Source organism: Eupeodes corollae, chromosome 1, assembly GCF_945859685.1.
Source record: "Eupeodes corollae chromosome 1, idEupCoro1.1, whole genome shotgun sequence".
NCBI lineage: Eukaryota > Metazoa > Arthropoda > Insecta > Diptera > Syrphidae > Eupeodes > Eupeodes corollae.
Window position 1 is genome coordinate 1723244 of NC_079147.1, and position 13883 is coordinate 1737126.

Below are 13883 nucleotides of genomic sequence, written 5' to 3' on the forward strand. Positions count from 1 at the left end.
GTTGTTGTTGTTTATTCAAATAATCACAATTACCTACTCTGGTAACAAAGTCTCAGAAGTGGGATATACATAATATGTATGTTATGTATTCGTAAAGCATATCTAAGCGTGCATTATTTCGTATCTCTCTGCTTGAAATTGAAGGACATTTTTGTTTAAAATCTCATACGTTTCCGTGTGATGCTTGAGTGGCTTGTTTTTTTTTCTTTTTGTATTTTTATTTTGTTTTATATTATTTTTCATTTTTTGAAAATAATGTCACCAAGGACACGCCCAATTTAAAAACAAAAGAATATTGATTGAGCGATGCCAAGATAATAAATACAAATATCTAATATCAAAAAGAAAGGACTTCCGGGGGATGGCTATGGCTGGTTTGTAGCTTGGTTTTCATATCTCCGTATGAAGCTTGTTGTTATTTTTCCGTTTTTTATACTACTTTTCTCGTGACAAATTGAATGAAATTAGATACACAACCGATAAGCATTCTGCTGACAACAATCATCTATGTATATTTTAGTTGTTATTATCTTGCTTCAAAAATAGAGAGACGAGAGATTATCACTGTGAGGGCCAGGACAGGACCACTAGGATTGAATATTATTCAATTCGTTGAGTCGAAAACTAATTATACAACTAATGGCTTTCTTTTTCTACTTTTCTTATGTCTTCAGCTTATAGCATTTTTCTTTTCTGAATGCTCATGTCCTTTCTAGTTTTTCTACCCACCTACCCTTTCCTTCGTACTCCCCCTGGTACCTGTTCGTTATTCTTATATTAATTAAGTCTCAAAGGATATAATCACATTTTTGGGTATTTTGATTTTATGGAAAATTATCATCGCACAGTGTAACTATTTTTCATTCTCATTTTGGTGTCATATTTCGAACATTATGAAATCTTAGATCTAAGAAAATATTCTCAAAGGGGTTATGCGAGTATGTAAGTATGTATGTATGTGTAGACCTGGTTTGCCTTTGCCTTTGCCTTGAAGTACTAAGTAGATGTTTTTGTGATTATTATCTTGCTATATGAAAGAACTGTTACGCTTGATTGATTAAGCTTTGTTTCTCTTATGAGATTTTTGTACTTAATTTCAAAAATAATAATTTATATACATGTATAGTGTATAGGTATGTAACTTTTATGATAAATTACTTTCATGTTTGAATTTTATGCTTTGATATATTTTTTTGTGTCAGTATAATAGCACCCGCGTATCTTGTAGTATGATAAAGTGCGTATCGGATAACATTGTAGATGGCACAAAAATAACTGAGCCTAATCCACACCTACCGACTTCTGAAATGGGTAAGGGACGAAAAGGAATCAATAATCTAAAGATCACAATCTGTGGATATTATTTTTCAATCTCAAATGATATCATATTGTAAGTAAATGATGCTATTCGGGGATTAATCAAAGTTTGAGGTTTTTGGTTCAAGTTTAAGTGAACCGATATGTGTACAGTTGTATTATTACTACTAGCTAGCAGAATATTAGGACCCATATATGGAATCACAGACTCAGCATCAAAACTTGAAAAAGTAAGTGCGTACCTACCGTCTTACTTTTATTTATGCGTAAGTGGTTGAGATAAAAAAAAAACAAAACCACTGATTTTTTTAACACGATATTAATCACCTTCACTTAAAATTTGTGTATATTGTGAGCGCACTAAAGGGGTTATGAATACCCTTATAATTATTAAACACAGTGCGAGCAATTAGGAAAAGAGGATAGGATTAGAAAGGAGAAACCGATGCAGATTGGGTTTGAATATCTGCACATTATAATAAGTGGAAAATATTGAGTCAGGTAAAGCATTCCACATTCGCGTAGTGCGGCTAAAGAAAGAATCTCTGTACTTAAGAGTACGTCCGAAATTGGGCTCAAGGGTAAATTGATGGGCATTCCTAGCAGTAAGGGTAGTACGGTTGAATTGTTTAAAGGGAGGAATGCAACTGGCTATTTCACTAGAGCATTGTTTATAAAAATAAGGATAAAACAATAAAAGGCATGAGACTTTGTGGCGCGGTGGTGTTCAAGAAAGCAAATGTTTTGGTGAGAGAACGATTTCCTATCATTTCAGAGCTCTTTTTTTAATTCTATACAGAAGTTTTTATAATCTTTTTTGTATGTATATAGATTTGCTTTAATTACAATGGTGGCAAAACTTTTTTTCAAAAATCTTATATTTGTTTTAAATTTGGAATTTTCTTATTTTCAACCCTCCCAGCTCCCTTAAATTTTGTATATTGGTACAAATTTATTGTACTTTTCAGGAAGTGTAAGACGCATAAAAAGAAGTTCTCTTAAAGAAAAATGTTTACTATTTTTTTAATTTAAAACATTTAATCAAATTTTCATGAAGTATCTAAATGTTATTGCAGTCGGTTGTTAATTCTTACTTAATTTTCCGACTTTAGAAGCCATTGTAAGAGGCACGTTTAAAGCTATAAGACGTCATTATGTAAGACATCTGAACATTTTTTGATTGTTATGTACAGTTAAACTTTAGCGAGGAAGCTAATCACCTGACAATACACTCGTTAGACATTAGTCTTTATTAGCTCATTGTTAGCTATTGCGTTAGGCCATGTTAGATCTGACAGTTGTACTTATATCTTGGTCGTGTTCTTTCCAATCGCATCTAAATTTCATTGACGACAGTTGGAGTTTACTTTTCGAGGATTTTGTGGAAGTTTTTAATTTTCTTTGTCATAAAAAGTGCTTACTCATATAAGCCGTTTGGATTTGGCATTAAAACTGTAGGTCCCTCCATCCTTGACACGATTCGCACACAGGAATGGTTGAGAGAACTGTTGCCACCTAATTTATTAAACTGGTATAGCTTAAGTTAGTTCATATTAACAACTTATATTTTATTTTATGTGTTATTCAGTTTTTAATTCCCTTAAAAACACTATTTATTTTAAATATTTCTGTTAAGCTCTTCAAAACTTGATACTAGAAGCTCACTTTTTCATGGTTCTTAAAACTCACTTAGAGTTAGTTTTGCCGTAAAACTTGTTTTTATAAAGTTCAATATTGTGGTTGTAAAACACTTATAATTGAATTCTTTTTTATTTATTTTTAGTTACAATAGAAGATCAAGGACCAGTTTTTCAAGGAAATCTATGAGAAGTTCCCTTTTTGATTTATTAGTGAAACCTTACTCCATCGAAAGTTTTAACGCATCCTGTTAAAAAAATGTAACCATTTTAATTTTATCTTTCCTCACACACATAAACTCCACAATCGCTTATTTCACATAAGTTTACAATTATACAAGGCTTGGAATTGATCATTGGATAACATGAACATCTATCTTAAACCGCAAATAGTCTATTTCATACCCTTTATTTGGCTTACCTTTTTCCCAAATGTAGGGTTTCTAAGACGTTAGGGTGAGCTTTCCAATTTTGGTGGTCGGTATCTAATTAAAGGTCAGACAAAGTTACTTTGGTTTCGATCTTGGATGTTTTGAATCGCGGGAAGCACTTGTGGAACTCAATTAAAAGAACGAATATATCTTCTAAATAAGCAAGATTTTTCGAACTTGAATTGACTAGCTTTATTTGCTTTGGTGTTAGAGGGACTGCTAAGGTCGTAACCTAAAGAAATATTGCCTAAAAACTTAGCTGGACCCTATACTGTGTCCTTTAATATTTTTAAACCTCATCTCAGTAATTTAAAAAAAAAATATTTGATGAGAATTGCAAACTTTTTCACATTTCTATTTCTTTATTATTCAATTGCTCTCTTAAGAAAAGAATAAATAAAACATAAGCATAAGCAAATAAATCGTTTTTGATTAAATTTTATAACGGCGAGGCATTGTTTTCAGCTAAGAAGAGTCTCTTCTTTTGTTTCAAAGCTCTATGTCAACCTGTGCTACAATATACGATGCATACTTTGTACCCTTCCTTTTTCAACTTCTTTTCACCCTCCCACATGATGACATTTGTCACTGGTGTGTTGCATTAAAGCTGTTTGCTCAGAAAAAGCTTTTAAAAGATGCTCTATTCAGATGTGAATGCAATTTAAGGAACGGCTACATACTCGTATATTGCCGTGGTCGTGTATAACGATGTTTTGCTTCTGCTTCTGCTTTTGCTATTATGTATGTAATAGCTGCATAAAGAAAAACACAAAAATTTATGTTTTTTTTTTTCTTTTTTTAAGTTGAGCCAGCGCTTGTAGGCTATGCAGGAGCGGGCATATTCGTATACGAGTGTGTCGTGTGGTACGTAATACTTTATCCTTGTGTCAATCTATTTTTCTAATAAGGGTGCTTCGGGCTTACATCTAAGTATTCTTTATTATGATGACAAAGCATAGAAGGCATTCGCTGCTGGAGCATAACTGTTTAGGAGGCTGCAGAGACATTAGATGGGGCTGTGCCAGCTACCTATAGTAAAAGAGCTGGCAGTGTGGCTAGTGTGTGCCAAAAGTGCGAATTCATCGTGTTTTATATGAAGGCTTCAGCTGAAAAGGTTCTTGAAACTATGAAAAATTTAATGTAATGTAATGTGAGGCAAGTATTTCCATATGAATTGAGCTTAAGAAAACTGACTTTATTCAAACGGCATTTTAAATTGAGACAGTGAGCCGATTATAGTAAACATTTAGCATTCATTCAATAGAGAGTTGTTCACTTCGTACAATTCATTCGACTTCTTACTACCTTTTAAATGGGATGTGTTAATCAATATTGTTAATAAAGGAAAAACTTCTTGATACATTTAATATACATATGTATATGTACTTAGGTACCGAACGACTTTTTAAAAAATGTGTGTAAAATCTAAACTACAAGAAAAAGTTGTTAACATTTTGAGAATAAAATAAAGTCTTACTTTTTATAAATTTTGGAGAAGAATATTTAGGTGCAACTTCAGAGCTTGAGCAGTGCGGATGAGGAGATGAGCTAAAAAAGTTTTTCCAATACACTAAAAAAAGCGGTACTAAACTTAGTCGAAAGACGTTAAACGATTAAATTAAATGTTAAACCCATTTTAATAACTCTCTAAGGTAAAAAAAAATGATGGGAACGGATTAAAGGTTAATTCCTTAAATCTCGCTTGTTTGTTTTATTTTTCAATTACCGTAACTAGGGACGGATTTAGGGGACCTCAAACGGGGCGAAAACCACGGGGGCCTCCAAATTGAACAGTTTTTTTACGTCGTCAATAAAGAAATTCCTCAGGATCCTAAGGCCTAACACAACAGCAGGAGATTCAATAGTAGATGCCGAACATGGAGTTATCGTCGATAATATTTAAAGTCATCCTGAGGTTGAGGTTTCATACGGCAGCACCACGGCAACAAGCATCGGAAGCAAAAGTTTGTGGTCTCAAAAATGACATCGGTCTTTGGCGTGCTAATATAACAAAGGAAAAGATCAATATTGATTGAATAAAGGTTTCATAGAATTTCTAAATTGCGATTTAGTATCTCTGCAAAATTCAGTTCATCAAGATCAGCTGCGAGATAATTCCAACTTAGTTAGGAAAAGTACGAAGAACATGTTTACACGGCGCAATTGATGTCTCCTCAAAACAACAAACTCAGTGGAGAAGGTTTCAGTGACTAAAAACATGCATCCGATCTTTTCTATGAACATGAGATTTTAAAAACTCATTTGGAATCAGTAATGAGTTTAGTGCAACCGTGAAAAGTCACAGGACTCATCGATCAAGAGCTAGCAATGCAAAAGGCTCAACAAATCGAGTATTGACGAAAAATTCTGAGAATTATCGTTAGTATCATTAAACTCATTGCTTAACGCGGATTAGCCTTCAAAGTAACAATTAAATTGTAGGCTCACAAAGAAATGGAAATAGACATCATGGATTGCCACGGCCAATTATATAATTATGCTGCAAACATGAGTGGCAAAAATTATTTATCGGCGTTCGTACATTGTTGTGGTCATTCTCTGAATTTAGCTGCTAACTCTCGTCCATCGGCTGTTAAATTCTTTGATTTCGTGCAGAATTGTTTACACTTTTTTCACAGCCAGTACAGAGCGGCAAGGAATTCTGATTGAGAAATTATCGGAGAAGAAAAGTGTCCAGTTTTTTGTTTTGAAAAAAGCTCAGCGACTCTCGTTGGTCTTGTCGAGCTTAAGCTACGAAAGCCTTAGTCAACGGCTATTTGGAAATCTAAGAAGTTAAACCAACATATCTTCCAATAAAGAGCAAAAAGACATCTTGAAAAATGAAGCAACGCACATTCTACAGAAAGATGAGTGGTCTCGAAACCGCTTTGTTTGCAACATTTTGGAACGATACCTTGGAGCGATTTAACGCTACAAACAAGATGTTGCGAGAACCGAAAATGATGCTTGAATCGGCAATGCGTGCACTAGAAGCATTGAAATCATTCGTGGAATCCAAACGAAATGATTTTGATGAATACGAGGAAGCAGCAAAAAATATGTCTCGACAGATGAATATGTACAATCACGCACCCGCACGAGAACCAGAAATGTGTTGAATCCGCTCGATTACCGGAAAGCACAAGACAAGTCAGCCAAGTAAAAATACAAAGTATCCGTCTTTATCCCGAGAAGATGGATACTGAAAATTTGCACGCTGCAGCAAAGGCATAAAATTTAATTTCAGATAATTCTTTTTTCCGTTTATATTTATATGTGCTTGTTCAGTATACTAAGGGAATATAGTTGGTTTCAAAATAAATTATTTATTGAAAAACTCGAGTGAAAAAAAATGTTTTAATTTAATTTGAAAATAATTCGGGGCGAGGGGCCTCCATTTCTTTATTACCCCGAGGTTTTTGGACCTCTAAATCTGGCGCTGACCGTAACCGGTTCTTTTCTTTTCTCAGACGCATAATACACCATTTTTATGAACATTACTTTAACTATAAACTTGATTCTAACTACTAATTTTCCTATAAACGTTTATTTTATTACTTTAGTTAAGGACTCTAAAAATTGTTTATAAATAAACACTTGCTTACATTGTTAAAATTAAAGATAAGTATAAAACTTAAATCAATGCTGAGACAATATAGTTTGGTTATGATTTTGATTAATATTACAATTTCCTATTGGACTTTATTTTAATTTCCGTTTTGTTGGCTTGTAAATTTCTTAGACTTTAAAAATATCAAGAACCTCGATGTTACGTGATACTTACTTCAAACAAACTTTGTTTTACATATAAATAGATAAAAACATTCATATTAAAACTGAATATACAAATTTAGTAGGTATTTAATTTTGTTTAGTACAGCAATTGAAATAAAATGCACGACAGGGTTGCATGAACGTCCTCATGTACATATCCGAAGATTATATTTAAAAATATTTCCTGTATTTTAAGATTTAAAAACCTTCAAACTTAGTTTTTCTCAAAAAATCTAATACTATTTAACTTAACAATAAATCCTGACTTATTCCATTTTGTGTTCTAAGATCGTTAGAGCTGTTTTTTTTTAATATATTTTCTGTTTATATTTTTTTTTTAAATTTGTCTAAAAACTATTCTTGGTATGCAAGAATACATTTCACATTTGAATTTCGTTAAAAAATATTGAAATATTATAGATATTCTTAAAATCGGGAAATTATTTTTTGAAAAAAAATGCAGAATTTTGTTGTGTTTATTAAAAGAAGCCAAGTCAAGAAAAATAATTAAAGAAAATTAAATGGAAATTTACCGGTTCGTTTTTGAAATTGAAAATTGGATCGAACTCAATCGACCCAATGGTTTGAGCTGTACCAGGCAAGGACAGATAGACAGACGGAAGAAAACGGGAAACCAACTATTTTCGACTTCTCTACGATCGTAATATCATTTTTGATTAAAGTCTTGAGTTAGTTTACGATAGCTAAACTTCCATTTAGTTTCTTTATGTCGCGAGTAAAAAATACTTATTAGCTTAGCCTCAGATATAGAGTTTTTCAACGGTGAACTTTTTTTGTCACAATTCGCAAAAATGAAACACTTTCAGGCCGTCATCGTCAAGAAGGAAATATTGAAAATTGAGGTAGATAAAGTTTTTGGAACAAACTAATAGCACAGATAATAAATAATAGCGCCCAGAATCGAGTTGAGTCACGCTCAAGAACAACTATAGGAATGTTGCTGCTGTCCCCCATTCGAAAAAAAAGTTACATGACCGTTTTATTTCTCTAAAAGGTGATCACATATGTATATACATATATTCCTTAAAGATGGAATTTGAAACGTTATCGGTGACAAAAAGGGTATGGCTGCTGCTGTAGCGATGAATATTGTTAATGGCATATTTGCTTGTACACCTTAAAAACAAAAACTGATTTTAACTTGTTTTTTTTTTTTTCATCTTGTATATAATACATACTAAAAATTATTTAACATTGTAGCTAGTTCATCAAATTAAATTTAATTTGATTTGACATTAAATTCAAACCCTACGTTAAAAATGTAAATTCGCCTGCATTTGCTTGAAAAAATACCCCAAACACTCACTTCCATTTCAGGTGATATCAAAAACATGGCATAACATTTCTCTAATTGACATAACACAATATGTAATACTTTATCCTCCCTCCATCGCAATTTTCCTACTATCTGCCTTTCTGAAGACAATTCCCCTAACTCCTGCCGTCAAAATTAAACATGACCTATACAGTGAGTCATTCCGTGCAGAAGAGAGGGCTGTACACCATCGTATATATTATACATTATACAATCGTGTACGATGCTCCTGTTGCGTCTGCCAAAACGCAACGTCATTTAAGGATACGAACGCCTTGTAATAATGTAGTTTAAGTCGATAAAAGGGAATGTTTTCTTTTTCCATACACCACTTCCTGTTCCTGGGGGAGAAAATGAAAATGAAAATGAAACAAGAATTGCAAAATCCGAGTTTTTCAATTAACTAAAACAATTTTACTTGGAATAACATTTTTGTGTTCTCAATTAAATTTCATAATACTCTTCCGGTTTGCTTATCCCTTATTTCAATCCGGACAAACTTTAAAGCAGATAATAGGGATACAAAATTAAAGCTCTTAACTTTAACTTTTATCTGGGCATGCATAATTGAATCGTATTCGCATATACATACAAACACACAAACATCTGTCCCTATATCTTTATTATATATACATGTGTTGTATACATACATATATATACCTATTTAGGCCAAGTGCAAGAGTTCTTTTCAAAATTGTTAAGCTTGGAATGGTGTTCATTTTTAAGGATTCAATTAATTGCATAGGTTCATCTGGGGTTTCTTTTTCTTAGTCTTTGTCTTTAGAATTCTCGAAAATTTTTAATTTTAATTATCTTGATTCTATTCAATATTATAAAATAGATGGAGATACATAGAGACAAAGTAAATGCTTTGTTTTTGTTCAAATTAAAATTAATGTTCATGAACAAATTAAAATTGTATTGACCGCTTATAATTTTTAAACAAAAAGGACCTGTGCTTATTTGATCTAAACATTTTCCTTTTCTATTTACAGGTGCAGTGGGGAAGCAAGTCAAAGGCGGTTATTTATTAAGATACAAAAGTAAGTAGGCAATTTAATTATGCTTGTAGATTGGAGATATTAATTTTGTATAAAATGTACGTTAAAGGAAATGAATTAGTTGAAAAGATTGGTTGAAGAAAATGTGTTGCGCCACCTTATTTAAACATAGTTGGTTTTGTTTGGTGTAGAAATTTTGAAAATAAAATAGTGGATTTTCGCTAATATACAAAAATTTGGGTTTCCAAATATCCTGAGAATTAGATAAATAATGTAGTTATTCCTAATTAACCCTAATTGAGCTAACAAATGTGTTGTGATTTTTTTTCACCGGAGTACCGACCCGACGACGGACGGAATATAATTCCGATTATTTTTAAACCATATACGCGAATTAAATTCCTTGTTTTTTTTTTGCCGATGTGCCACGAGAGTTATTATGACAATTTATGAGAAACGTCAGTCGGTATGTCAAGCAGGTGAAAGAATTCACCACATGTAGCAATAAAAGTATTGCAGCTCAAGGGGAGGTTTCGATTAGTTGAATATTTTTTTAATTAAGGTGATCAATGAAATTTCTCCAAGTCGTATTGATTAGAGTGGGCGCCAGGAAACTTTTTACTGGAAGTTTACCAAAACCAGAATCTAAAAAATTAGTCTTCAAACAGAGTTATGAAATAAAAGAGTGGTTTATTTTTCAGATGTTAAATTAAAATTATCTTTTATTGCCGGGAAAACCTTGACCGAAGCCGGGATTAAAAACCAGGATCTTTTATAACAATGAAATTACAAATAGAGATTTTTAGATTGACAGAAGTTCAGATCTCGGTAAAAAAAAGGTATGAAGAATATCAATGAAAATTATTAATTGTTAAACAAATTCAAAAAAAAAAGAAACACAACCAAGAAAAATCACTCCAAGAAAATTTTCGACAATAGACAACAAAATCAAACGGTTAACCACTTCGCGTAGTACCGGGAAAACAGATATTTGACGCTTAGGTCAGAAGGACACCAGAAGAAAAGCAAAATTCTAAGACACAAAGGAAAACACTATACTTAGCTTCTTTGTTTGACTTTCTCCAACAGCGAAGTCCTTCCTCAACAAATTTCCCCACAGCAGAACGAAATCTTCAATTTACTAAAACTTAAAAAAACTATCGTACAAAAATTTCCTTTTTTTTAAAAAATTTGGTTCACACGATTTTCCTTAATCTTCGCTTCAGGGCGTAATCCAAAAAAGTGGCCATCATCATAGCGAGCTTGACCCTTCCGGCTACTTGCCCTCAGGCAATTCTCTCGGATCTTTTGCGTGGTGATCGATCTGTCTCGGTCCCGCAACTTCCTCCATCCATAAGATTGGGGTGTGCGACCGAGAAGCCAGGTATCTTTCATCGTACGCGATCTCTTTAAAGAGGTGATGCGATCACCCCGTAGCTCTGTGAGTGAGTTCAGCTCTTCACTTTCGAGCCCATTCCAGCCAAGACTTTCAGGCAAATCGTGTGGAATTCCTCGCATTACCGAGTACCTACGCGCTAAATTTAGGTTGAGGAAAAACTACTTATGTCGTGTTGAAGAAGGTCTGTAGCCAAGCCTTTAATTAAAGTGAAAGTTATTAAAATATTCTTGGGGTGATTTTCCATCGTTGATATTTTATGATGGGCTCTCGGCCATACTAAGTTACAGATGGTGTGACTTTCCTGCACACATTGTTGGGCATGGGTATCGTCTTCATGCCTTGATGATCTTATTCCACCAATACGTGTTCCAACCGTCGCACAGTTCGTTGGTGTGGAATCCTTTCGCACAGTTTGGTGAGACCTGTTAAATTTGCTTTCCCAAAATGCTAGGAGAGTAGGTCACTAGCTGATGGTCCAGGTTTCTACTAAACTCTTATAGAATTTTGGGGCCGCAGTAAGAATTCGTTAAGGGTGGTTATCCACAAGGGAGTTGAAACTTGTTGTGGCAAAATTTACCGCAACAAATGCTATAAAAGGCTTGCAATTCTTCACTAACACGAATTGTTTTCTATATTGTATCATAGTCTGTAAACCATTTGGATCATTTCAATATAAAGAATAAATGGTTATAAATAAAATTAAAATAGAAGAAACTAAATTCTAGGCAGGATTTCAGAACTATCTTTGAAATTGTTAAAATATACGAGTGGGTCGCACGAACTAGCGCATACCCAAAGAGTCTGTTTGAAAATATTTTTTGTATTTTAAGCATTAGACATGGACCTGCAAAAACAGTTTGTGGTCAAAAATGTAAATGCCATTTAATTTCTCAAAAAAACTTAAGATTTTTAAAATTCGTATTTGAAAATCGTTAAGACCTTTTCTTTTTAATTAATTTTGTATACACTAATTTTTCAATTTGACTTTAAAAATATTTTTGGTATGGAGTTAGTTATAACTTATTAATACATGTTTTTATTTAAATTTCGTAAAAAATTAAAAACCATTTTCGAGATATCGAATTTTAATAAAATATTTGATATTCTTTAGAAATAAAAAAAATTAAACAATGACATTTTTGATCATTTTGAGATTCTTCAGAATAAAATAATTAAAAACAAAATAACTGTTCCATGCGGTGTACGCTTTTGCAGCAAGACAAAAATATGTTTTTTCTATTGAAAAAAAAAAAACAAGTTGTGAAAAATAATTTTGGGGGGGAAGTTTAATAAAAATCTATCGGTTGTTTTTGAGTAAAATTAAATTTTCGATCGAAAAAAAACAACTTAAGCGAATCTGCTTTGAACCTTAATTTACAAGTTTGAACTCAATCGACCTAATGGCTTGGGCTGTAAAGGCGAGTACAGAGAGACCGACAGACGAACGGAATGGGGACTCATACTTTTTTTTTTAATTTCGTACGAATCCAATATTTGTCATATAGTTTTTATTAGTCGCAAGTAAAAATGCATAACGCATACAAACAAGACATAGTCCATTTTGTAAATGTTAGTTTTATCCCGACAATCTTAATTTAAAAAGCTAAATCTGACATGACATTTGGCTAAACGTCAAGTAAACTCAGTAAAAGTAAAACGCAACGGTCTTAAGCTCATTCTGATATATGATTTAACATAAAAAACGTAGTGATTTAAAAATAAAAGACTTAATATATTTTACTTTTTTATGTTAAGAAACTATGAAGAACCATTTTCCAATATACAAAAATACTGAAGAATACATTGAAGACAAAAAAACTATTAAGAGACTTACACAAATTTTCAAAGATAAGATATAACTTTTGTAATGACATCAGATTTAATATTAAATTTTGTATCAATTAAAATTCAAATAAATCAATTGAATTATTTCTACAGATTTCTACAGATTTAAAGTATTAAATTATTATAAGGTAGCAGAGCTTAAATAAAATTAGGTTTAAAAACAACTTCAAAAAAGGGGAGTTATCCGTCTTTCACGGTTTGAAACTTAATTTAAGTTTAAACTATGAGACCGGATCTGGATCAGAAAACCCGCTAACTCAAAGAACCCACTTCGTTATACGGACAAGCTTTTTTCGTCTTTTATTTTAAGTTCTTTTTAATTGTGGAATCAATGGGGTATGTATTGATTTTATATAGAAAAAAAAAGTTGGATTGGGTTGATAAATACAAGTTTTATGGCGGTTTTCCGGAGAAGGTCATAGTACCTGATTTTGTGTGTCACAATGGGACAATGGCTAAATTTACATATTAGCTTGTTTTAAATCAGATAAAAGGATGCTCTGATTGTTTGCGAGCTTAGTACGTGTAATAATTTGAGAGAATAAAGAAGTATGGGTAGAGGTAAGGGTCTAACCAAGGAAGAAATAAGCCGAATTCGAGCTTAGCGGGATCTCATCAAAATTAGGATAAGTTCAAATGTTGTATACGACTCACTCAAACACCCAGAGAAGTATGGAAAAAAACAAAAAGGAAGAGCCAAGAAAGCCACATCATTTCAGGAAAGGCGGGCGAAAGTGAGAACCCTTCAAATTCAAATTGTTCGGATTATACAGAAGTCAGACCATATATGACACCAAAAATTAAAAAAAAAAAAAAACAACAGCCTACGCCTTAGTTTTGGAACAAACCGCAGTAGGTGGAATAGAGCTTCTCATACTGTCGTTTTTTCCGATGAAAACAAAATTAATTTAGACGGACATGTAGATATACATAGGTGCTATTTTAATGATTTAAGAAACAAAGAAATCTATCTTGAAGAATGGCGCAGCAAAGGAGGGGGTCTGATGGTATGGGGAGCAATCACCTATTACGGGACCCTTAAGCTGGATTTTCAAACCCCTAAAATGGCTGCAATCACTGAAAAATTGATTCTGGAACGAGCTTTTCCGCAGTGTTCTGAATTATTTGGTAGAAAACAATTGA

General features: G+C 32.8%; 1 protein-coding gene across 1 annotated transcript in view; it reads left to right on the forward strand.

The window, feature by feature from the left end:
* LOC129940614 (uncharacterized) overlaps nt 1-13883 on the forward strand; it is a 54614-nt gene that overhangs the window by 1349 nt on the left and 39382 nt on the right. The window contains exon 2 of the mRNA XM_056049003.1: nt 9491-9538. Within this exon, the coding sequence (XP_055904978.1) occupies nt 9491-9538 (48 nt within the window). The remainder of the gene's footprint in view (nt 1-9490; nt 9539-13883) is intronic.